Source organism: Rhinoderma darwinii, chromosome 3, assembly GCF_050947455.1.
Source record: "Rhinoderma darwinii isolate aRhiDar2 chromosome 3, aRhiDar2.hap1, whole genome shotgun sequence".
Taxonomy (NCBI): Eukaryota; Metazoa; Chordata; class Amphibia; order Anura; family Rhinodermatidae; genus Rhinoderma; species Rhinoderma darwinii.
The window spans coordinates 6,342,751-6,369,885 of record NC_134689.1 but is presented as its reverse complement, the minus strand read 5'-3'; the positions used below and the strand labels follow the sequence as shown (position 1 = coordinate 6,369,885).

At 46.0% G+C, this 27,135-nt stretch overlaps 1 protein-coding gene and 1 pseudogene across 1 annotated transcript; both read right to left on the bottom strand.

The window, feature by feature from the left end:
* Positions 1-901: 901 nt before the first annotated feature.
* On the bottom strand, positions 902-2,665 carry LOC142748626 (E3 ubiquitin-protein ligase TRIM21-like). Its single transcript, XM_075855762.1, has one exon. It carries the CDS (start codon positions 2,663-2,665, stop codon positions 953-955), a length of 1,713 nt encoding a protein of 570 aa, XP_075711877.1. The 3' UTR covers positions 902-952.
* Positions 2,666-23,664: 20,999 nt separating this feature from the next.
* On the bottom strand, positions 23,665-25,353 carry LOC142748627 (E3 ubiquitin/ISG15 ligase TRIM25-like; annotated as a pseudogene).
* Positions 25,354-27,135: the final 1,782 nt, after the last annotated feature.

Sequence of the window (27,135 nt, the reverse complement as noted above, 5' to 3'; positions counted from 1 at the left end):
GGCAGACCACGAAGGTATCTCCCCACTCTGCCATTAAAGGGGTTGTCCCACAAAACACATATATCTACAGGATAGGGGATACATGTGTGATCGCTGGGGCTCCGACCACTGGGAGCCCCAGCGATAAGGAGAATGGGAGACCGAAAGTCCCCTGAAGTGTTCCAGGAGAAGCATGGGACTTCCGGGGTCTGTGTCCGGCAGCTCCACAGAAATGAATGGAGCGCTTGTGCGCACGCGTAACTGGCGCTCCATTTCTATGGAACTTCCAGACACACCAGCCGGACACAGACCCCGGTAGTCCCATGGTTCTCATGGAGCACTTCAAGGACTTTTGGTCCCCCTTTCTCCTTATCTACAGGGGGGGGGCAATATAGCACAATCTACAGGGGGGGGGGCTGTATGGCGATATCTACAAGGGGGAGGTAGGGGCACTATATACAAGTGGGTGTTACATTATCTACAGGGGGGCTATATAGCACAATCTACTGGGGGCTGTGTGGCACTATCTACAAGGGGGTGCTGTGTGGCAGAATCTACAGGGAGGCACTATCTACAAGGGGGTGCGGTGTGTGGCACCCAACGAAGGGGGGCCCAGTCAAAAGTTTGCTATGGGGCCCAGTCTTCTTTATTTACGCCCCTGGTTAGGCCCCATGCACACGACCGTAGATTTAGTCCGTGATTACGGTGCGGTATTACGGACCTATTCATTTCTATGGCCGAGGGACACCTTTCCGTATACTTATGGGAAGGTGTCTGTGCCATCGGAACCTTTAGTAAAAAACAGGACATGTCCTATTTTTTTATTTTACGGGCCGCGCTCTCATACTTTATAATGGGAGCACGGTCCGCAAATGCGGTTGACTGTCCACAGACTGTGATAATGGGCGCAGTCGTGTGCATTATCTGGAGAAAACAGGAAGAGTTCAACTGTAGCCCCACCCACTGCTGCATCCTACTGGCTGAATGATTCACCAATCAGATTTTGTTCCCCTGTGATGTCACCAGTCTCTGGGCAGATTTGTCCTTCGATGATGGTTTCCACACAGCTGCTGCTCCCCCCTAATATCTTTATATAACCACCACATACACAGAATGCGGCATGAAGGGGCTCGGTGAAGGTGGCAGTGAAGGTGTGTAAGTGTCTGATGGGGTCACATAGCTCATAAAAGGACAGCTGCCCGGCCTCATAATCCAGATATATCCTGAACCTATAACTGGAGATATGGTGAGGTATATCGATATCTTTATAGTCATGTGCCACTGAACACGGATATTTACACCCCAGCCCTCCACATAAACTCCAGGCCTTGCTATTATGGTCAAAGTACGAATCATACCCGAACCTGTCTATACTGGGGTAACACATCCCGACCATCCACACTTTTAAACTCCTGATCTCCACATCCCAGTAATGTCGCCCTGAGGAAAATCTCCTGCTGCTTATCACCTGACAATTATCCTGGAATCTCTCTTCTGTTTCTGGACGATTCTGCTCTATATCTGCACAGGTTGCCATTTTCAGGTCATCTGAGATAAGAAGAAAATTATCAGCTGTGTTTACATCCAGTAATATGTCTGCAGGATCCTGCATAGAGAAGATTACATTTATATCTCGTATTATATCAGATAATGTGTGTGATATGTGCGAGATCCACTCCACACCCCGATCACCCCCATCATGTCCCCCCGTGTCCTCATCCCCTCCCCCCTCCTCAGGATCACACAAGTCACCCGTGTCCTCATCCCCTTCCCCCTCCTCAGGATCACACAAGTCACCTGTGTCTGGTCCCTGTAGGACAGTCAGTGGATCAGTCATGTTACACAGTTCCTCAATGTCCCTCATCTTCCTGGACAGCTCAACCTTCTTTATTTCCAGCTTCTGGATCACATCGGACAGTGACACCTGCTCTTCCTGCCTGGAGATCTTACTCCGGACCCTCTTCTCCAGGTCGTCCACCCGTCTCCTGATGTCTATAAACAGGGCAGTGACTTTCTCTTCTTCTCCCGCTGCTTTTTCTTGAGTTTTTCTCCTGCGCTCCTCCAGACTCTGGACTCTTTCCTCAGTCTTCTCTCTCTTTGTGCTCAGTTTCTGCAGAACATCTTTCAGTTTCTCCTTCTTCTTCTCAGCGGCCTCATCCAGCATCTCTACCTGATGACCCTGATGTTCTCCGGCCAAACTACAGGACACACCGATACATGCAGCATCCTCAGGGCAGTAATATTCCAGGATCTTCTTATGGACGGAACACTTTCTGTTCTCCAGGGAAGTGCTGGGTTCAGTTAGGATGTGCTCTGCTGCCTTGCTGTGAACTCTCAGGTGATTATCGCAGAGAGAAGCATCACACAGCCGACAGGATTTAACAGCAGGTACAGGAGCGTCAATACAGTAATTGCAGAAGATCTTGGTTTCGTCCTGATGTGGCTGAGTAGACTGGATATTCTCCACCACGTTACACAGAGTTATGTTCCTCTGCAGTGCAGGACGCTCCTGAAACTCTGCTCTACATTCAGGACAGGAATAAACTCCAGACCCATCCTTTGTATTCAGGACCTGATCAATACAGACCCGGCAGAAGTTGTGTCCACATCTCAGGGTTAGAGGATCTGTATAAAGGCTCAGACAGATGGAACATCCCAGCTCCTCTCTCAGACCAGCAGACGCCATCGCTACAGCAGAAGAAGGAAAGGAAGGTAAAATTCTCCAACAAACACCAATTCGGTGTCATCCAGTTTTACCAGAACGGGTGTGGCTGAATGTGCAAATCTGGGTTTAACCACAGGCTCAGTGATACCGAGGATCTCATCAAACAACTTAATCTTTTGACTGCCAAGAACATATATATTATGTCCTGACTGAAAGCAGGGGTGAATTAAGTGTACAAGGAGTCATGGCCTTTATGGTAAGTGTGAGCCCACGCCCCTCTAGACCAGAATTTTTAAACTTGATCTGGCAGAGGACCAAGAGCTATATGGGTGGACTAAATTAGTTGTGCACAGTACACTGCTGCAATATTTTTTTAGGACAGTTATATTCCCTGAGAATACTAGCCAGACTTCTAAAACTATCCATATTATCATTTCACCATAGAGATGCAGTTAAGTCCAGAATTATTTGGACAGTGACACAATCTTCATGATTTGGGCTCCGCATGCCACCACATTGGATTTAAAATTAAACATCTGAGATGCAATTGAAGTTTAGACTTTCAGGTTTAATTCAAGGGGTTGAACAAATTTATCCTATGAAACATTTAGGAATTTCCACCATTTTTGTACACAGCCTCCTCATTTCAGGGGCTCAAAAGTAATTGGACAAATTAACATTATCATAAATGAAATGTTTTTTTTTTAATACTTTGTAGAGAATGCTTTACAGGCAATGACTGAAGTCTGGAACCCATGGACATCACCAGACGCTGGTTTCCTCCTTTGTGAGGCTTTGCCTGGCCTTTACTGCAGCTGTCTTCAGTTGTTGCTTGTTTGTGGGTCTTTCTGCCTTAAGATTTGTCTTAACCAAGTGAAATGCAGCTCGATCGGGTTGAGATCTGGTAACTCGGCCATTGCAGAATATTCCACTTCTTTGCCTTAAAAATCTCCTGGGTTGCTTTCACAGTATGTTTTGGGTCATTGTCCTTCTGTACTCTGAAGTGACATCCAATCAACCTTGCTGCATTTGGTTGAATCTGAGCAAAAAATCCCTGAACACTTCAGAATTTTTTCGTCTGCTTCTGTCTTCAGACACATCATCAATAAACACTAGTGACCCAGTGCCTTTTGCAGCCATGCATGCCCATGCCATCACACTGCCTCCACCATGTTTTACAGAGGATGTGGTGGCTTTGGATTATGAGCCGTTCCAAGCCTTCTCCATACTTTTTTCCTCCCATCATTCTGGTACAGGTTGATCTACCTGTAGCATTGTAGTCTGTCTGCATCCTCATGTGGGTTGGTGTGTGTATCTGCCATTGTGAGTAAGTTTGGCTTTTTTCAGTGGTACAGGTTGATCTTAGTTTCATCTGTCCAAAGAGTGCTGTTCCAGAACTGGGCTGGTGTTATGTCAATGCAAGTGGAGCGATACCTTAAAGCTGCTGAAGTCTGTTGGGAGGCAGCGTGCACGTAAACCCACAACCTTTAATTCGTAACCACTCTAGTCAACAGAATCTAAGATGACACTAAGGTGTTCGCCAAAGTCAGAGGTGGGATGGATTTTGCTGCTTAGAACCCAGGTTGTCTTAACAGATTGAAGTTTTGGAAAAGAGGTGCAATGCAGACAAACCCGAGCTGGAAACCAGACAGCCAGAAGGTCAACTAAAAGTCCAGAGAGCAAAGGTAATCAGACAAGCCACGGTCAAAAACAGTCGGGAGCGGATAAAAAGAATCAGTAGGCAGAGGGTTAACGAGAGACAAGCCGAGGTCGGTATACAGGAGGTCCAGAAATCAGAAATGCAGGAGCAGTTAGGAGCTTGATCAGGAAACAGGAAGATTCACAAGCACATACAGGTGGGAAGAGATAGATATAAATACAAGCCCACAATAGATTGGCAGAAAGACAGAGAAGAGAGATAGGCTCAAAACAAAAGAAGAACTGCCCAGAAGCTAGACAGGTTGTCATAGCGACCTTAAGGGAACAGGTGTTTTCCTAACAGTACCACCCCCCTTCTACTAGGGGCCTCTGGACCCTTAAGCCTTGGCCTAGGTTTCAAAGGAAACTTCAAGTGAACATTTTTTACCAAACGACTGGCGTGTACTGAATGGACAGGGACCCAAGTACGTTCCTCTGGTCCATACCCCTTCCAGTGCACCAAATGCTGTAGAGTACCCCTCACCCTTCTAGAATCCACAATTCCCTGAACCTCAAACTCCTTATCTCCCTCTATATGAACAGGAGGAGGAGGTTTCTTGAGTGGACTAGATGATGGGAAAACAATTTTTTAGGAGAGATTTATGAAATACATTATGAATCCTAAAGAATGCAGGAAGAGCAGGACGAAACGACACAGCGTTAATAAATTCAATAATTTCATATGAGCCAATACATCTAGGGGTAAACTTACGAGAAGGCATGTTCAGTCGCAGATTTTTCGTAGAAAGCTAAACTTTTAGACCAACACAAAATACAGGACCCACAGTAAGTTTTTTATTCGTATTTTTCTTTTGAATAACTTGGGAGTTCTTCAGGTTAAATTGAACCTGAGCCCAAACTGTGCACAGTTTATTTGATTCAACTTCCACCTCAGGGTTATCACTAGAAGAGGTGGAAAATGAACCAAAACGAGGATGAAAGCCATAATTGCCAAAAAACGGCGAAGAGAAACATGGTGGCGATTATTTATAGGAAATTGCGCTAAAGGAAGGTATGAGACCCATTCCGTTTGGTTATCAGCAATATAACACTTAAGATATTGTTCCAAGGTTTGATTAAAACATTCAGTTTTACCATTACTCTCAGGGTGGAATGCAGAAGAGAATGATAACTGTACACCAAGTTTTTTACAGAAAGCTCTCCAGAAGCTGGCCACAAATTGTACACCTCTATCAGTGACAGTATTTTCTGGAATACCATGCAGACTAACCACTTGATCGATAAATAGTTTAGACAAGGTTTTGGAATCAGGGAGTTGAGGCAAAGGAATGGAATGACACATTTTACTAAAACGGTCCACCACAACCCAAATGACAGTTTTCCCTTCAGAGGGAGGTAAATCAGTGATGAAATCCATGGACAGGGGAGACAAAGGTTTCTGTGGAACAGGCAATGGCAGCAGTTTACCCATAGGATGAGTTTGAGGAGTCTTCGCACGAGCGCAAACATCGCAAGCAGAAACATAGGAACTCACAACCCGAGACAAGGACGGCCACCAATAGAGCCGTGAGATAAATTTTTTAGTAGCATTTATCCCTGGATGACCACACAAAACAGAATCATATAACTCATTGAGCAAATGAAATCTGAACTGAGGAGGTGCAAACAACTTCCCAGCAGGAAAAGTTTGCGGAGAAAGTTGTTGACATTCTTTAATTCCAGTTGTAAGATCGGATGATATTGCAGAAACCACTATCCCCTTAGATAAAATAGGTCAGGATGAAAGTCGGGGACCTGTGAGGAACAAAATCTACAGGATAATGCGTTGGCCCTGACATTTTTAGACCCGGGTCTGTAGGTTACAATGAAGTCAAATCTTGTAAAAAAAACAACAAAAAAAACAAGGCCCACCTAGCCAGTCTGGGATTAATTTTTTGGCAGATTCGAAAAAAAGTCAGGTTTTTACCACATTTTAAAAAAAAAAATCCCTTTGCCTGTTGATTTACACTACCGTTCAAAAGTTTAGGGTCACTTAGAAATTTCCTTATTTTTGAAAGAAAAGCACAGTTTTTTTCAATGAAGATAACATTAAATTAATCAGAAATACACTCTATACATTGTTAATATGGTAAATTACTATTCTAGCTGCAAACGTCTGGTTTTTAATGCAATATCTACATAGGAGTATAGCGGCCCATTTCCAGCAACCATCACTCCAGTGTTCTAATGGTACATTGTGTTTGCTAACTGTGTTAGAAGGCTAATGGATGATTAGAAAACACTTGAAAACCTTTGTGCAATTATGTTAGCACCGCTGTAAACAGTTTTGCTGTTTAGAGGAGCTATAAAACTGACCTTCCTTTGAGCTAGTTGAGAATCTGGAGCATTACATTTGTGGGTTCGATTAAACTCTCCAAATGGCTCGAAAAAGTGAGCTTTCATGTGAAACTCGACAGTCTATTTTTGTTCTTAGAAATTAAGGCTATTCCATGCGAGAAATTGCCAAGAAACTGAAGATTTCCTACAACGGTGTGTACTACACCCTTCAGAGGACAGCACAAACAGGCTCTAACCAGAGTAGAAAGAGAAGTGGAAGGCCCCGCTGCACAACTGAGCAACAAGACAAGTACATTAGAGTCTCTAGTTTGAGAAATAGACGCCTCACAGGTCCTCAACTGGCAGCTTCATTAAATAGTACCCGAAAAATGCCAGTGTCAATGTCTAAAGTGAAGAGGCGACTCCGGGATGGGGGGCAGGGGATGTACAAGACTAGGGGCAGGGGATTGGTGCAGGATCTGTAAGATGACTATATTGCACTTTATTATTTTAAACCGTTGAGCACAGATTGACTCCTGTAAAGGCATAGTCATGGTTATTGGTTTAACTTGGCAATGCAGCCTCAATACTTTTCTCTCCATGGACGCTCTAACTGCAATCGTCAATCTTCACTTCCAACTCCGTGTAGTCCTGCATCACCAATCTGGTTCTCTATCCTTAGCAGCTGCAGTCTTTAGCCTTTCCCTGCCTCACCACAGGTAGACACGGTCTCTCATTTTACTGTGGACTAGCAGCTGTGACTTTTGTTGAATTGCAAATAAATCTCATAAATAACATCAACATAATTCCATAAAATGGAAGCGGTGGGAGGGCATGTGAATAGATCTTCTCATGGGGGTCTAGGAGAAAAAATCATTGTCCTTAAGGTAAGAGGAATATTAAACATATTCATGGTAAACCTGACTAGCCCTTGTCATGGCTATGGGGTATGTGGCCCCACTTAGCCGCTCCGCTGTAGCAGCTTATCAAACAGAAAGTCAATGGCAGACACTAGAATGAGAGTACCTGGGTAGCTGGCTTGAACCGGACTATCGGAAGCAGGCTTTTGACGTATAACTGGACTTGAACACAGAAGTCGTCTCGGACACTAGACTTGGCACAGACACTGGACTTGAAAACTGAAGTCGTCTTGAACACTTGACTTGGCATGTGCACCGGACACACCGGACACAGATACAGGATACAGCTAGGGAACCTTTGCAGAACAAACACTGAAAGACACAACAATGCTCTGGCACTCGTGAAAGAGGCAGCAATCCATTTAAGGGCCAGGGTGCTCAGGGATAGGTTGGGGATAATTTCACTGGTGCGTGCACTGGCCCGTTAAGGTTTGGCATGAGCACGCACTGGCGCCCTATGGTACATCCGAGGAGAGACAATAGACACAGGAGTAGACAATCTGTGAGAGAATTTAGTAGCAGAAGAAGATTTGCCTAGAGTTGTCTCTCCAATCAACTGGCAATTTTATGAATTTAGAGGGCATTTACGCACAAAATGTCCCTTGTGACCACAGTAAAGACACAATCCAGAAGAACATCTGTGTTGCCGCTTTTGCTCGGACAATCTGAGTCTGTCTATTTACACTGGCTTCACCAGAGATACAACAGTAGAAGGCAGAAAAGGTTTTTGAAACTTAGGTGCCAATAGATAAGATCTCTTCTTCTGGTGAACTTCACACGTGCCCTTCTGGATCCTCATATTGATCCAGATTGCTAGCATTATCAAGGCATCCAAAGTAGAGGGAAGCTCACGAGCCACTAGTTCATCTTTTATACGTGGTGCTAGTCCCTGCATAAAAGTTGCCTCATTATTCCAAACCAGCTCCGCTGCCAGTATACGGAAGGAGATGGCGTACTCCCCTATTGTTGATTCCCCTTGATTAAGAGTCAGGAGTGAGGCAGCTGCAGAGGATGTTTAACCCAGTTCATCCAACACTGTACAAAAAGTCTCAAAAAGCAGTGGCTGATCATAGAATTCCGGACCCTCTCGTTCCAAGATGGGGTTCGCCCATGCCAGGACTTTTCCAGAGAGGAGAGAAATAACAAAAGAGACTTTGGTCTCATTAGAGGGGAAAAGATGGGCATGTAAGTTGAAGTGGATCGTACACTGGTTAATGAAACCTCTACAGGCCTTGGGATCCCTGTTGTAGCGAGGAGGTAGAGGCAGCGAGATTGCAGACCCAGGACAGACTGAGGGCTAGCATGTGGTGGAGCAGCGATAGCAGCCAGAGGTGGAATAGAAGGATGATACAAACAGTTAATGATGGAGTTTACAGCCTGTAAGAGCTGATCTTGGAGTGCCCGGCAGTCACGCATGTCCACTTGCATCAGCTGGATCACGGTTTTGAGTTGACCAGCGGGATCCATGGCCTAAGCGTACGGTCGCGGCTATGGGGTATGTGGACCCACCAGGCCGCTCCGCCGTAGCTGAGTAGCAGCTGGCCAAACTATAGTCAATAACAGTCTCTAGGACAAGAGTACCTGGATAGATGATTTGGCAGACACGTAGCGAAGCAGACGCTTGGCCTAGATGACACTTGGCCCAGATGACGTTTGGCCTAGATGACACTTGGCCCAGATGACACTTGGCCAAGGTGACACTTGGCCAAGGTGACACATGGCGCAGGTGACACTTGGCCCAGATCATACTTGGCTTCGCACTGGAACAAATGCAATTACTGGATATTGGATACAGGATACATGGTACGAGAATACAGGATACAGGATACAACTAAGGAACCATTTGCAGTAACGAACTTGGGCTTACACAACATTACACAGGCAAGGAGAGGAAGGGAAGAGCCCTTTTTAAAGTCCAGGGTGTATACAGATTGGCTGGGGATCTTTGCACTGGTGCGAGTGCTCTCAAGAGCCTTTCTGTGGTCTCTACAGAATTTCCTTTCAGTAGTCTCTCTGCCGTCTCTACAGACTCTCCTCTCAGGGTCTCTCTGCAGCCTCTGCAGACTCTTCTCTCAGGTTCTCTCTGAAGTCTCTGCAGATTCTCCTCTCAGGGGTCCCTCTGCAGTCTCTAGACTTTCCTCTCAGGGTCTTTCTGCAGTCTGCAGAAAGACCCTTGAGGGGAGAGTTTGTACAGACTGCAGAAAGACCCTTGAGAGTCTGTACAGTCTCTACATGTAAGGTGGGTCTAGGTGGTGTACAGCCCATTGCAGGGTTGTTGCGGTAAAGATAGTACGAAGACAGAAGGTGTTATGGCTTATGCTCTGCGCCGCTCTGTACTTACTGTTCTTCGGCATCCTGGTCCACGCTGTCATCCTCTTCCTCCTCGTTTGGCGTCTGGCAGCCCCCGACGCTCTCCACTAGGTCATACGGTGCATTCTTTCAGACCCAGTGAGTGCCAAAATCCCATTCTTCCAGACACCCCAGTTGTAAATGACCTCCCCTCCCAACTCATGTTGCCAGAGCAATTTTGTTGCCTTGAGTTCCTTGTGTTCCAAAGTCTTCCCAGCTGTCTAGTGTTTGAATTACTGTGTGCCGACCTTAGCCTTTGTTTGACCATCCATGCCTGCCGCCTGCCCTGACCTTCAGCTATGTTTACCATGAATTTCTGCCGCCTGCCCTGATCTATAGCTACATTTTCTGTAACGAACCTCCGCAGCCTGCCCTGACCTTTATCTCTTCAGACTACTCTGCTACTAATTACGTCAGCTGTCACCAGGGGAGACTACTCCTGGGGTAGGGTTCCACCACAGCAAAGTCCACATCCCTGTGCAGGGGTTAAAGGGTGAAGACCTGGGGTTTCCTTAGACTCCGCTGCCTGAAGTAGCCCCAAGTCAAATCCCTTGGTGATATGGAGGGGTCACACTGCCCCCTGCTGACCCAGTTACAGCCCATTCCTCGGGCTTCGTCACAGGAGGTTTGTGGGTACTAATTTTTATTAGGCTAACCGGCCACGGGAGGTAAAATAAAACTCAATGTGAGAGGCACAGTCACTTAAACATGACTCTGGCAGGCGACTGATGGCTTTCACTTCTATTACAGACAGAGCCAAGAGCACTCATTCCTGATACAGTTGGTGGTCCGGCAATTTCAGGCCTACCAAGCCGCAATTGGCTTACTGCCCTTGCTGGCTATTGCATACGTGGGAAGGCTCCTACCCGTACCCACCACTTCTCCCAAGATTCAGCACACACAGGGAGGCAATTACACATCACCTGCAATACGATCCACGACCCACAGATTAAGTGCCTGTCACTTTTTCAGCAGTTCTCCAGCTCAATCTCCACAGCAGCTTTTGCTCTCCAGCAGCACTCCAGCTCACTCTCGACAGAAGCTATCGCCCTCCGGCAGCACTCCAGCTCACTCTCCACAGCAGCTCTCGCTCTCAGCTTACTTTCTACAGCAGGTGGCCACAGCTCACAGTGCACAGCAGCTCTCTTCAGCTCACTTTGCACAGCAGCTCTCTCCAGCTCACTCTGCACAGCAGCTCTCTCCAGCTCACTCTGCACAGCAGCTCTCTCCAGCTCACTCTGCACAGCAGCTCTCTCCAGCTCACTCTGCACAGCAGCTCTCTCCAGCACACTATGCACTGCACTTCTCGCTCTCCAGCAGAATCTTTCTTCACAGCCAGGTTAAACAACACACTTGAGGACCTACAGACTCAGGCCCAACATCAGTGCCGGTTGCTTTCTCAGCATCTCTCCAGCTCACTCTCCAGCAGCTCTCTTTCCAAAGCCAGGTTTCTCTTCCACCCGAACACTGAAGCAAACTTGGCAAGAACACAGCCATTTTATTAAAAAAGGTACCGGCCCAAGCACATGGACGCGGCATAGGCACGTTGCTTCATCTTGACGCTGTTAGAACGCAGCATGAATTTAGCAAGATCTTGTCAAGGACATATATCCCGGCACAAAAACAATGTAGCCACCAGCGAGAAAACCAAAATGTCACCAGTAGAAAAAAACTGTTATAACATTACACATTAGAACATTAAACATCAGCAGCACAATATAAATACACAGGCCGCACAGACCATTCCTGTGGGAAACAAACAAACACCATTAAAGGTACAGCAGCATCAATAAGCACCATTACTGGCCACATAAACCACACATCAGTCAAGTCTTCTCAAGAAACACCACGTATGAAGAAAGCACAAGAAGACCAGCACTTAAAGGCAAAGTGCACAAATAAAATAATCCATACTTTGGCATATACTCAAATTTACCAGTCAGGCATTAAAGACAATGCAAATTCCCCTTTAAGAGGTGGGAATTCTACCCCACACTCTTACATACAGACTCTCCTCTCAGGGGTCTCTCTTCAGAGTTGTAACTTATGAGGACTAAATCCTATGAGAGTAATACATATAAAATTTATATTTGCTAAGAAAATAGCTGCATTAAACCATTTAAGAGATATGTCAAATGTTTTCAATTAAAATAATATATTCCCCCATCATTAAAATTCTGTATGAAAGATTCTTTTGAAAAGAATAACTTCCCCCATCACATAGAGACAGGATGTAAATAACATCATGAGATATTCCAGATGTGTTTGTAGCTAAGAAGGAAAGCATTACCATATTTAGAAGTAACGTTGGATGTTTTCTAAAGTTGTCATTATCTGATTGGTTGATCTGTATAAATTAAATGTGTGAAGGTATAAATAAAGGCTCATTTTGCAGCCCAGCAGACTTCTTGTATACCTACTTGTGTTGCGTGGAGTTTTCTCCCGGCTGGTAGTAAATTTGGAGGTCCTGGACAACATCTGTTAAAAGAAAAGAACTCAGATTGGTCAATAATGGATTACACTAACAATTTGGAGGTCCCAGCGAGACTCCCCCATCTTCCCTGCCTGATCCAAAACAAGTGTGGAAGCACCCTTTGGAGGACAGGAGAAACAAAAACCGCGGTGAGTAAGCCATTGTCTTACTATTTGTAAACTCTCTCCCTCTGTGGGGTGTCCCTTTGGAGTCTGGTGGACTGTGGGGAATCTCAGTGAATTTGTCTAGGATCTTGTTTTTGTCATATGTGCTTCATGGAGGCTAAGCATGTGATTGAGAGTGTGATTGAACAATGAGGGGACTACACTTGTAGAACTCTGTGAGAAGTGACAGGTATCCACACCTTCCCATTGGTTCGGGACAGCTCATCTGCGATTCCGATCTGTTACTCATATGAGTCTCAGACTGTCAGGAGTCAGAATAGAAAAATCAATAATGCATAGGTGTACGATTCTGTAAAAGCACGATATGAGCCATTTTTGAGTCAGTGGAATGGTCCTCTTCAATACAAGACTAATCCAAGCAGCTGGCTTGACCAGCCTGTCTAGTGGGTGCCCCAGACACTGAAACTGAAGAATTTGTCTGACTATCAACTCAGTAAGGCTGCTAGAAGTGGCGGTGTATAAAGTCGTCCGGCTCAAATGATTAAGTAATATCCCAGGTTCTATGAAGTACCCATATGAGGTGCTTGCAGCCAGTGATCAATAGATGTCTTGTCCTGAATGTGTATTTTCTGTAAAATTATTAGAAAGTAGCAGTTTTAAAGTAGATTTTGGCATTTGTAGACTTAAATATTTTGGTCAAGGTCCTACTACATTTGTGAAAGTGTATATAAATAATTGTCAAGTGTTTGTTGGGTAAAAGTTGATCACATTTAGAGATTGTGAGGATGCAGGCCAAGTTTGTGTTGACTGATTAATTTCTGCAACGGGAGTTTACACTACAAAGGTAATTAAAAGTCAGAATGTGGCTACATCTGTTTATATGCATCAATCGTACTCACTCCTGCTGATATAGCCAGAATAGTAGCTGCAGTGTTTTTCTTACTTGTGGTCAGGGGCGTAGCTAAAGGCTCATGGGCCCCGATGCAAGAATTCTTACTGGGCCCCCCCCCCCGCAAACTTCTCATGGCCGACGGTCCGCAGATTCCAGCTGCATCACTGGGTCTCCTAAGTGACCCAACAATGCAGCACTAGCAGCCGGGGGCGTCACTAAGGCTGGGTTCACACACCCTATTTACGGACGTAATTCGGGCGTTTTAGCATTGAATTACGTCCGAAAATGCGGCTCAAAAGCGTTGGCAAACATCTGCCCATTCATTTGAATGGGTCTTACGATGTTCTGTGCCGACGGTCATTTTTTTTTACGCGCCGCTGTAAAAAAGACGCCCGCGTCAAAGAAGTGCCTGTCACTTCTTCAGACGTAAATGGAGCCGTTTTCCATGGACTCCATAGAAAAACAGCTCCAATTACGTCCGTAATGGACGCAGCGAAAGACGCCTGCACATGCCATTACGGCTGAAATTACGGTGCTGTTTTCTCCTGAAAACAGCACCGTAATTTCAGCCGTAACGGACGCTGCCGTGTGAACATACACTCAGGGCTTAAAATGTCAGGGGAAATAGCCCCAATACATATGTGTCCGCTCAAAAAAAAGTGTGTATATGAGACAGCATAGCATATCTATAGCACTACGACCCTATAAACTATGGATAGGATTAGATACAGTGGCTCAGCAGACAGTATCACACAGGATAGGATTAGATACAGTGGCTCAGAAGGCAGTATCACACATGATAGGATTAGATACAGTGGCTCAGCAGACAGTATCACACATGATAGGATTAGATATAGGGCCCAGCAGACAGTATCACACATGATAGGATTAGATACAGTGGCTCAGAAGGCAGTATTACACATGATAGGATTAGATACAGTGGCCCAGCAGACTGTATCACACATGATAGGATTAGATACAGTGGCTGAGCAGACAGTATCACACATGATAGGATTAGATACACAGCTCAGCAGACAGTATCACACATGATAGGATTAGATACAGTGGCTCAGAAGACAGTACCACACATGATAGGATTAGATACACAGCTCAGCAGACAGTATCACACAAGATATGATTAGATACAGGGCCCAGCAGACAGTATCACACATGATTAGATTAGATACACAGCTCAGCAGACAGTATCACACATGATTGGATTAGATACACAGCTCAGCAGACAGTATCACACATGATAGGATTAGATACAGGGCCCAGTTCGCTGACATTGCGGCTCCAGCGCTGGACCCAGGATAGGTAAGAATAATAATTTTGCTTCTTTATGTGTTACTGTTTATTTTTGTGTGTTTGTGTTTTTTTACAGGTTCGGTTGTTGGACTTCGGATACAAGGACTTCAATGACGACGTTTTTTTTATTCTCAATAAAATGGTTAATGAGGGTTGTGTTTTTTTATTTCAATAAAATATTTTTCTATGTGCTTGTATCTTTTTAAACTTTATTATCACCGCCTTAGTAATGGCCGCTGGCTGATTGACAAACTCCATTACTAAGGCGGGGCTTAATGTTAGCCGGTGCAGAGGCTACACTAACCCCCATTATTACCCCGGTACCCACCGCCACGAGGAGTACTGGGAAGAGCCGGGTACGAACCAGTACCCGACCATCTGTAGTGACGGGCAGGCACTGGGGTGGCCGCAGGCTGGTAGTATTAGGCTGGGGAAGGCCAAAAACCGTGGCCCTTCCCACCCTGGTAATGCTGCCTGCTGCTGCTGTGTTGCATCTGGCTGGTTATGAAAATTGGGGGGGACCCCACATCGTTTTTTCCAAATTTTATTTTATTTTTTTTAAATGACGTGGGGTCCCCCCCATTTTTCATAACCAGCCAGATACAATAAAGCAGCAGCAGCCTAGCATCACCAGGGTAGGAAGGGCCACTGTTTTTGGCCTTTCCCCTCCTGATAATACCAGCCTGCGGCCACCCCAGTGGCCGACCATCACTACAGATGGTCAGGTACTGGATCGTACCCGGTTCTTCCCAGCACCCCTGGTGGCGGTGGGTACCGGGGTAATAAAGGAGGTTAGTGTAGCCTCTGCATCGGCTAACACTAAGCCCCGCCTTAGCAATGGATGCTGTCAATCAGCCGGCGGCCATTACTAAGGCGGTAGTAATATAGTTTTAAAAAAAACACAAAGACATAGAAAAAAATATTTTATTGAAATTAAAAAAAAAAACACACAACCCTCATTAACCATTTTATTGATAATAAAGAAAAAGCTGTCATCGAAGTAGTCCTGGAATCCGACGTAGTCCAACGACCGAACCTGTAAGAAAACACACAAAAAATGATTAGTAACATGTGTTAGGCTTAGATACAGGGCCCATGTGTGATACTGTCTGTGGGACCCTGTAACTAAGCCTACCACAACGTAGGCTTAGATACAGGGTCCAGCAGACAGTAATCTTATACAGTATAAGATTACTGTGTGCTGGGGCCCTGTATCTAAACCTAGTGTGGTAGGCTTAGATACAGGGCCCAGCAGACAGGATCACACATGGGCCATGTATCTAAGCCTACCATGTCATTGGCTTAGATACAGGGCCCAGCAGACAGGATCACGCATGGGCCATGTATCTAAGCCTACAGTGTGGTAGGCTTATATACAGGGCCCACCAGACAAGATCACACATGGGCCATGTATCTAAGCCTACCATGTGATTGGCTTAGATACAGGGCCCAGCAGACAGGATCACACAATCTGTGATCCTGTTTCATGGGGCCCCTAAGCCTGCTACATCGTAGGCTTAGGGGTTGTGCAGTCCCTAAACATTGATGGCCTATCCACAGGATAGTCGCCTTGTCGTGGCAGGTGGGCTAACACTTTTTGATCAAAATGTGCACTAAGAACCTCCCTATTTGTAAGTAGATTTAGCTTTAGTGCATATTTATTTATATTTAGTGGTTTAGGTGGCATTAGTGTTGCAGGGTGCTGTCGCCATTTTTTGTCTGCTGTATTTCTGCAGTCACAGGTGTTCTTGCACCTGCATACATTTTGTATCATTTAGTTGGAATGTGCTGTTCAACTTTTTGTTCTGTTTATGTGATCCATATATGTGGGGTTAGTGACTGCCTCCACTTGTTGTTCTTGCACTCCTCCCATTCTGCCCTGGGTGATTTTAATCAGTTCAATGCTGGATCCTACCATCCCCAGGTATATATGTAGGCTTAGTCCCAGTTCTGGGTGTATGTGCAGCGTAGGTACCCACCTTACAGAGGTCGCCTTGTCGTGGCAGGTGGGCTAACACTTTTTGATCAAAATGTGCACTAAGAACCTCCCTATTTGTAAGTAGATTTAGCTTTAGTGCATATTTATTTATATTTAGTGGTTTAGGTGGCATTAGTGTTGCAGGGTGCTGTCGCCATTTTTTGTCTGCTGTATTTCTGCAGTCACAGGTGTTCTTGCACCTGCATACATTTTGTATCATTTAGTTGGAATGTGCTGTTCAACTTTTTGTTCTGTTTATGTGATCCATATATGTGGGGTTAGTGACTGCCTCCACTTGTTGTTCTTGCACTCCTCCCATTCTGCCCTGGGTGATTTTAATCAGTTCAATGCTGGATCCTACCATCCCCAGGTATATATGTAGGCTTAGTCCCAGTTCTGGGTGTATGTGCAGCGTAGGTACCCACCTTACAGAGGTCGCCTTGTCGTGGCAGGTGGGCTAACACTTTTTGATCAAAATGTGCACTAAGAACCTCCCTATTTGTAAGTAGATTTAGCTTTAGTGCATATTTATTTATATTTAGTGGTTTAGGTGGCATTAGTGTTGCAGGGTGCTGTCGCCATTTTTTGTCTGCTGTATTTCTGCAGTCACAGGTGTTCTTGCACCTGCATACATTTTGTATCATTTAGTTGGAATGTGCTGTTCAACTTTTTGTTCTGTTTATGTGATCCATATATGTGGGGTTAGTGACTGCCTCCACTTGTTGTTCTTGCACTCCTCCCATTCTGCCCTGGGTGATTTTAATCAGTTCAATGCTGGATCCTACCATCCCCAGGTATATATGTAGGCTTAGTCCCAGTTCTGGGTGTATGTGCAGCGTAGGTACCCACCTTACAGAGGTCGCCTTGTCGTGGCAGGTGGGCTAACACTTTTTGATCAAAATGTGCACTAAGAACCTCCCTATTTGTAAGTAGATTTAGCTTTAGTGCATATTTATTTATATTTAGTGGTTTAGGTGGCATTAGTGTTGCAGGGTGCTGTCGCCATTTTTTGTCTGCTGTATTTCTGCAGTCACAGGTGTTCTTGCACCTGCATACATTTTGTATCATTTAGTTGGAATGTGCTGTTCAACTTTTTGTTGTGTTTATGTGATCCATATATGTGGGGTTAGTGACTGCCTCCACTTGTTGTTCTTGCACTCCTCCCATTCTGCCCTGGGTGGTTTTAATCAGTTCAATGCTGGATCCTACCATCCCCAGGTATATATGTAGGCTTAGTCCCAGTTCTGGGTGTATGTGCAGCGTAGGTTCCCACCTTACAGAGGTCGCCTTGTCGTGGCAGGTGGGCTAACACTTTTTGATCAAAATGTGCACTAAGAACCTCCCTATTTGTAAGTAGATTTAGCTTTAGTGCATATTTATTTATATTTAGTGGTTTAGGTGGCATTAGTGTTGCAGGGTGCTGTCGCCATTTTTTGTCTGCTGTATTTCTGCAGTCACAGGTGTTCTTGCACCTGCATACATTTTGTATCATTTAGTTGGAATGTGCTGTTCAACTTTTTGTTGTGTTTATGTGATCCATATATGTGGGGTTAGTGACTGCCTCCACTTGTTGTTCTTGCACTCCTCCCATTCTGCCCTGGGTGGTTTTAATCAGTTCAATGCTGGATCCTACCATCCCCAGGTATATATGTAGGCTTAGTCCCAGTTCTGGGTGTATGTGCAGCGTAGGTTCCCACCTTACAGAGGTCGCCTTGTCGTGGCAGGTGGGCTAACACTTTTTGATCAAAATGTGCACTAAGAACCTCCCTATTTGTAAGTAGATTTAGCTTTAGTGCATATTTATTTATATTTAGTGGTTTAGGTGGCATTAGTGTTGCAGGGTGCTGTCGCCATTTTTTGTCTGCTATATATATATACATATATATATATATATATATATATATATATATATATACCATAGAGCAAAGTAACGGCACCAGGACTTCAAAATAGAGGAAATAGGGTGGATTTATTCACCTCAAGCTGGAGAAAGGTTCTGTGACGAATCGAAATGTCGCTCACTTGAGGTGAATAAATCCACCCTATCTTGATGTGCTTAATAGTTACCACTGCTCCATTTAACGTATTATATCAGCTCTGAGACTTTAACCATAATTTTAATGTATGAACTACACAACGTGTAAAAGTGTTTATAATTATGTGGTGCATATATTTATATCTTCATTCCATCGGTTACCTTTGTATTTTCCTATACCATTCATACAGATTACTGTCACGTAGGGTGCGTGGACCAACAGGACACAGGTCAAAGTCTGTAGTTCAATAGGTGTACCTGTGGCAACTTCATACAGTAGCAAGGCAGGCTCGGATGGGACTTTGGCACCAGGCGGACACCAGGCGGACACCAGGCGTGGTGTAACAGGACAGGCGTAGTACTCAGCGCTTCACGACTTCAACTCTATACGGCACTTGGACCAGGATAACATGGGTTACAGGTAGCAGGAACGGAAACACTGGGTCTAGGAAAACACTAAAGGGACCATTTTCAGACACGAACATAGGTAACGACAACAATGCTCAGGCAATGCAGGAAGGGGCAGGGCCCTTCTTATAGTCCAGAGTGCTCATGGGCTAATTTGATTCTTTAATTCAGGTGCGCGCGCTGGCATTTTAAGACGGGCACGAGCGTGCGCAACCTACGGGACACAGACGAGTGAAGCGGAAGTGACCGCTGGCGTCTCCTGAGGAGCAGATGTGGGCCAGCACTCACTGATCCATGGTTGCGGCCGTCAGGAGGTGAGTAAACCTGACGGCCTGCGGCCATGGGCGTTACAGTATCCCCCCTCTTATGCCCCCTTCTCTTTGTGCCAGAGCAAGAGAGAAACTTCTTCAGGAGAGCAGGAGCATTGAGGTTCTCTTTTGGCTCCCAGGACCTCTCTTCAGGACAAAACCCCCTCCAATCCACTATCTTGGTGTCCAGGATCTCCTTAACCTCAAATGTATCTGATGAACCGCTGGGAGCCACTGCATGACTAGGAATCTTGGAGTAGCTGTTCAGGACCACAGGCTTCAGAAGGGAGACATTGAAGGAGTTGGGGATCTTGAGGGTAGGAGGCAGCCGAAGCTTGTAGGAGACAGAGTTGATCTGTTGCAAGATCTCGAAGGGTCCGAGGAACCTGGGAGCAAACTTGTGTGATGGCACCCTCAGCCGGATATTTCTGGAGAACAGCCAGACCTTGGTACCTGGAGAAAACTGGGGAGGTTCTCTTCTCCTTGTGTCTGCCTTACTTTTAATGCAGTCCACCGCCAACAGGAGGATCGGGTCTGCTACCAGATCTGCAGGAAGTCACTAAAAGCAGAATCAGCTGCGTGCACTTCGGAAATAACGGATACAGGGAGAGGAATTTGTGGGTGTTAGCCATAGACAATGAAGAACGGTGTCGTTTTTGTGGACTCGCTAGTATGATTTTTGTATGAGAACTCGGCCCCAGGAAGAAGCTGCACCCAGTCATCATGCTGCTTGGTAATGTAGTGTCGTAGGCAGTTCTCCATGATCTGACTGATCCTCTCGACTTGACCATTGGACTGGGGGTGGTAGGCTGAGGAAAAGTCCAACTTTACATTGAGGAGTTTACAGAGGGCTCTCAAGAACTTAGAGTTGAACTGAACCCCCGGATCAGACATGATATTCCGAGGCAAGCCGTGCAGGTGGAAGATGTGTTGGATGAAGAGGTTGGCCAGTCGAGCAGCAGAAGGTAGACCGGTCGGCGGAACGAAGTGAGCCATCTTCGAAAAACGTTCCACCACCACCCAGACCGTACTGCATCCCGCAGAGGGAGGCAGATCAGTAACAAAATCCATTGCTATATGCTGCTATATGGTTCCACATGTCGTCGCTCCTGACGCCGTCCACGAATGGCTGGAGATCTACCGCGACGTCCTTGATGCGCTCTTTGGGGAAGTAACGGAATTGAAGGCCAGTCCAATATGGAGACTCTTGGGATGTCTAACGTCTCAAAGAACTCTGGGATGTCGGCTAGTTCCCGGACGAAGAAGAGAACGCCATCTTTCCTCACTTGAAGCTGGAACGGATATCCCCAAGAATATGGAGTCCCATGCTCCCGCAGAACATCCAATAAAGGACGCAAATTCCGGCGCTTATCCAAAGTCATTTTGGAGAGATCAGATAAGAGTTGAAGTTTGGTCCCCTCCCACGTGATATCGCCTTTATCTCTGGCTTTACGTAATCTTTCTTCCTTGAGCGTGAAGTAATGAATGCGACACAAGATATCTCTCGGCTTATCAGGGTCTGCGTTTTTAGGACCCAAAGTGCGATGTGATCTATCAATTTCCAGAGCAGACTCAGGTTCACGTCCCAGGAGAGAGTTGAATAGGCCTTTCAGGGTAGGTACTATAGAGGCAGTATTGTATGTCTCCGGCAGGCCACGAACACGCAAGTTATTCCGACGGTTGCGGTTTTCATGGTCTTCAGCAATATTAAACAGCATATGAATTTGCTGAGTATGTTGTTCCAACGTCGACTGGTGAGAGGCTTGTGCCTGAGATGCCGCTGTAATATCTCCATCCATGCGCTGTACATGGTCTGTAAGTTGAGAAAGGTTGCATGTCAGCGCCTGTATCTCGGATTTGTACGTGGTCTCCAGTTTGCTCACATAAGCTTCCATGTCCCCTTTTGTTGGAACTGCAGCAAGTTGTTGTTTTAGCTCCATGAGCATGTTCCCTGGGACGGAGATCATATCTATCGCAGGCATCTGCACAGTTAGGCCTCTAGTATTCTTCTGAAGTGAAGAGGAGCTGGGAGAGGAGGTTTGGGCTGGAGAGGGGGGGGGGGGGGGCTGTAGGAGATGCGTCCTGTACTGCGCTTCCATTTCCCCTGGTCTGGCGGTCAGGGCCCGGCGGCGCCATCTTAGATTTCTCTCCCCTCACTGTGTTGCCAAAATACCTGCGAATGCCTCCGGTAAGTGCCCTCGATTGCGATCTGCACGGTGTGCCTGTATGCCTGGGTGTTCTCCTGCTCATCAGGGTGCCGTTTGCCTCTGCCCTCTCAAGCTAAAGAGAGTGCTGGGGTGAAGTCTGTAGCGGAGCTCTCAGTCCACACGTCCGCTCGGTGCCATTACCAGGCCACGCCCCCTGCTCTGGGTATTTTCAGGCGTCTTTCCTATAGGCTTCTCAGTAGGACTCCAGAAACGCCAGAAAAAACCTAATTCCCGGAGTGCCAGCTCCACCCTCCACTCGAAGGACAGATCATCAGAACACCCGGACGCCATGTTTTCTTATCATTGGTGTTTATTGCGTATAAATCAGAGTAACAATAAATCAGTCATTGATCTGTGAGGGTCAATTACACAAGCAAATAATAAGGGTGGAGTCACATAAAGCAGATTTTGCTGCAGAAATTTCTGAGACTAATATTCAGTTCAATTCATCTGAAAGGAACTTGCAGAAATCCAAAGCTGTCGAAAAAGGTGCAAAAAGTATCAAGAACAGATAATAAATGTGGTGCGCGCCATGTAAGCCACAAAAATGTTACCCTTTTATAGAAATAAAGTGTAAAACGTTGTAAATTGTTCAAAAGTAGAGGATTTTCTCTAAAAAACCTTGTGTCGCACGGCGCCCTAAGCTTCGTTCACATCTGCGTCGGGGGTCCGGTCATGGGTTCTGTCGGACCTTTCAGAACCCAAACTGAAACAAACGGAAACCATAGCTTTCCGTTTGCATCACCATTGATTTACAAATGGTTTCCGTTTGCCACAGTTGTGTAAGGGTTTCGTTTTGAGAAAATGAACAGCGCAGTCGACTACGGTATTGATTCCGACAAAACAACGGAAACCCTTACACAACAGGGACAAACGGAAACCATTTGTAACGGATCCGTCACCATTGTCTCAATCAGGATTCCGTTCACGGTGTCCCCTAATGGAAAGCTCCGACGGAACCTATGAACGGAGCCCGACGCAGATGTGAACGATGCTTTACCTTTATGGTGCTGGCGGGATGGTTAGTTTCTGATCGGGCCTGCAAGACTGTCCTCAGAACCCCAAGCATGTGGTTACCGGGCTCAATAGAACGTCTTAGGCCCTGTTCACACTGAGTTTTTTTTTTGCTGCAGCAAAAAACGGACGAAATTGCCTCCCATTGATTGCATTGGGAGATGGAAGAGTTTTTTTCACGCGAGCAAAAAAAAATGCTTGTGGGAAAAAGAAGCAACATTCCCTATCTTGAGGCATTTTCAAAAACACCATTGCAATCAATGGGAGACGGTAAAAATGCAGCGAATGGCGGCAGTGTTTTTTGGCACGTTTTATGGCAAAAATGCTTACGATTTTTTCCTTTGCCTTTTGAAGAAAGAGGTAAAAAAAAGTCTCAAAAAACACGGAAAAAAACGCGTATGGTGCAAAACCACTTAAAAAAACGTCAGATATTTCTCTGCTTGCAAAAAAACTCTGTGTGAACGGGGCCTAGAGTTTGTACACCGCTTGCTCGGCTTTCCGAGGAGAGACAACCAGAAATGAAGGAACAGAGCGCTCAGCGGAGTGTTTCTGTCACTTTGTTTTAGCGATCTTGGGGGTCTCAGCCCATTGACCCCAAGTCTTTTAAATTTATTTACACAAAGGGCTCGTCTTCACGCTTTGGAATTGCGGATGGAAAAAACCCAGCAGAATACAGTAGCAGCATAGCGGATGAGAATTAACAAATCAGACCACAGCATGTCAATTCCTGCTGCGGAAAGTGGACAGATTTGCTGCGTTTTTCAGAGGAGATGTCACCATCTTTTTGCATAGTGAAAAACGCAGCAAAATCCGCACCATTTTCTGCCGTAAAAAACGCAGGAAATGGTGCGTATTTGCGCGAGCAGGAATGTCTGCTGTTTGCTACGGATTTGCTGCAGAGATTCCACTGTGTGTGAACAAGCCCAAAGTTTATCTGGAGAAAACGGGAAGAGCCCAACTGTAGCCCCACAGACTGCTGCGTCCTACTGGCTGAATGTTTCACCAATCAGATTTTTCCCCCTGTGATGTCACCAGTCTCTGGGCAGATTTCTCCTTCGATGATGGTTCCTCACAGCTCCTGCTCCCCCCTGATATCTTTATACAACCACCACATACACAGAATGCAGCATGAAGGGGCTCGGTGAAGGTGGTAGTGAAGGTGTGTAAGTGTCTGATGGGGTCACACAGCTCATAAAAGGACAATTGCCCGGCCTCATAATCCAGACATATCCTGACTCTCTTACTGGAGATCTGGTGAGGTAACGGGATCACTTTACTGTCATGTCTCGCTGAACACTGATTATTCCACCACTGCCCTCCACATAAACACCAGGACTTGTTATTATCTCCAATGTATGACTGACGCCCCCTCCTGTCTATACTGGGGTAACACATCCCGACCCTCCATAATCCTAAACTGATCTCCACATCCCAGTAATGTCGCCCTGAGGAAAATCTCCTGCCGCTTATCACCTGATTATTATCCTGGAATCTCTCTGCTGTTTCTGGATGATTCTGCTTTATTTTTGTCCAGATTGCCGTTTTCAGGTCGTCTGATATAAAGATATTATTATGAGCTGTGTTTACATCCAGTAATATGTCTACAGGATCCTCCACAGAGAAGATTACATTTATACCTCCTATTATATCAGATAATGTGTGTGATATGTGCGAGATCCACTCCACAACCCGATCACCTCCATCATGTCCCCCCGTGTCCCTATCCCCTCCCCCCTCCTCAGGACCATACAAGTCACCTGTGTCCTCATCCCCTCCCCCCTCATCAGGACCATACAAGTCACCGGTGTCTGATCCCTGTAGGACAGTCAGTGGATCAGTCATGTTACACAGTTCCTCAATGTCCCTCATCTTCCTGGACAGCTCGTCCTTCTTTATTTCCAGCTTCTGGATCACATCGGAGAGTGACAGTGACACCTGCTCTTCCTGCCTGGAGATCTCACTCCGGACCCTCTTCTCCAGGTCGTCCACCCGTCTCCTGATGTCTATAAACAGGGCAGTGACTTTCTCTTCTTCTCCAGCTGCTTTTTCTTGAGCTTTTCTCCTGCGCTCCTCCAGACTCTGGCCTTTTTCCTCCGTCTTCTCTCTCTTTGTGATCAGTTTCTGCAGAACATCTTTCACTTTCTTCTTCTTCTTCTCAGCGGCCTCATCCAGCATCTCTACCTGATGACCCCGATGTTCTCCGGCCAAACTACAGGACACACAGATACAAGCATCGTCCTCAGGGCAGTAATATTCCAGGATCTTCTTATGGACGGAACATTTTCTGTTCTCCAGGGAAGTGCTGGGTTCAGTTAGGACATGTTCTGCTGCCTTGCTGTGAACTCTCAGGTGGTTATCACAGAGAGAAGCTTCACACAGCAGACAGGATTTAACAGCAGATACAGGAGCGTGAATACAGTAAGTGCAGAAGATCTTGGTTTCGTCCTGATGTTGCTGAGTACACCGGATATTCTCCACCACGTTACACAGAGTTATGTTCCTCTGCAGTGCAGGCCGCTCCTGAAACTTTGCTCTACATTCAGGACAGGAATAAACTCCAGACTCGTCCTGTGTATTCAGGACCTGATCAATACAGACCCGGCAGAAGTTGTGTCCACATCTCAGGGTTACAGGATCTGTATAAAGGTTCAGACAGACAGAACATTCCAGCTCCTCTCTCAGACCAGCAGACGCCATCGCTACAGCAGAAGAAGGAAAGGAATGTAAAATTCTCCAACAAGCACCCAGTGGGTGTCATTCACATTTACCAGAAAGGGTGCGACTGAACTTTGTTCTTTCTTCTCGTCCTCCTGAGTGTATCTACAGGCTCAGTAAAGGTACAAACACACAGGACGTGGAAGCAGCAGGGAATTCCACCCGAGAAACATCAAATTGTGGTGCAGTTTTTCGGGCAGAATGTCCACTGCAAACATCCTGCAGGAATTTAAAAAAAAGTTTATACTTACCTCGGCCGTAGTCATGGTGATGCTTCTCTCTCTTCTGAGCGCAGCCTGGCTCCCTGGGATAACGCTGTAGTTCATGTGACCGCTGTAGCCTGTTATTGGACAGGGACACTCCGCAAAAACTGGTGTGTTTTTCTGCTGTCCGTGGTGTTGTGTGATGGGAGGTCAGGTGACTGGACTGGTCCACACTGTAGCCGGCACCGACCTCACTCAGACCGCCGCTGCGTGACCACGTCATTCAATTGGCTCTGTCCGCTCTCTTGCTCCTAAACGTGAATGACATCAAACAGAGTGGAGTGCAGTAGCTCTGAGGGCTGTGTGCCACTATCTACAGGGGGGGGGGTGTGCCACTGTCTACAGGGGGGCTGTGTGCCACTATCTACAGGGGGGGTGTGTGCCACTGTCTACAGGGGGGCTGTGTGCCACTGTCTACAGGGGGCTGTGTGCCACTATCTACAAGAGGGGGCTGTTTGGCACTATCTATAAGAGGGTGTGTGTGGCAAAATCTACAAAAGGGGCTGTGCGGCCCTATGTCAAAAGGTGGGCTGTGCGGCACTATTTACAAGTGAGGTGTGTGTGGCACTATCTACATGGGAGCTGTGTGACACTATCTACAAGACGGGGTGTGTGGCACTATCTACAGGGGGCTGTGCGTGGCACGATCTACAGAGGACACTGGCACTATTTACAGGGAACAAACAAGATATAGGAGCTCCACTGTAGCATAAAACAAAAAATGGTGGGTGCTATCCTCAGAGGAATCTTGACGAAAAACCTCATGTAAACGTCAGACCACAATTTCTTTGGATTGTGGCACTATTTACAGGGTGCACAAAGGGCACATTATTACTGAGTGGGGGCACAAAAGGCACAGTTACTGATGTGGCACTTTTATTGTGTCAAGCACTAAGGGATCATTATTACCATCTGGGGCACTATGGATGATGGTTTTGTTTAGAGGCAGGGGTTTAGGTGGGGAAGGTGCTGGAAAGGCGAGAAACCAACATGTCTGTGTGTCAATTTCCGCAGGGATGAGTCGTGGCTGGAATAAGTCGTCACAGTGGCCTGGGCCGGATGGAGAGGAAAAAATGGAAAGTGAACGACTCTGATCAGAGAAAACATCACCTGTGATTAACTGGATATAAATGTGTTGTTATCACTTATATCATCTGCAGAGCTCCTGTGTATAACTGGCACCCACCGCTATATGGGCACTGCATGGTGGTAATATTGGTTTTTGTATAGTGGTTTTTATTCAGTAACAGTATTCTTCAGTCACTATGTAGTTATGCTGTGGCGGGATTGTTCAGTGACAGTACGGGGGTATTATTCAGTCACTATGTGGTTGTGTGACGGTATTATTCAGTAACAGTATGGGTTATTATTCAGTCACTATGTGCTTATGGTATGGCAGTATTATTCAGTAACATTATGGAAGTATTATTCAGTCACTATGTGGTTATGGTGTGGCAGTATTCAGTAACAGTGTGGGGTATTATTCAGTCACTATGTGGTTATGGTATGGGGGTATTATTC

What these genes read in the sequence shown, in the direction of transcription:
- LOC142748626 (XM_075855762.1), bottom strand. Translation starts at nt 2,665, where the DNA reads ATGGCGTCTGCTGGTCTGAGAGAGGAGCTGGGATGTTCCATCTGTCTG.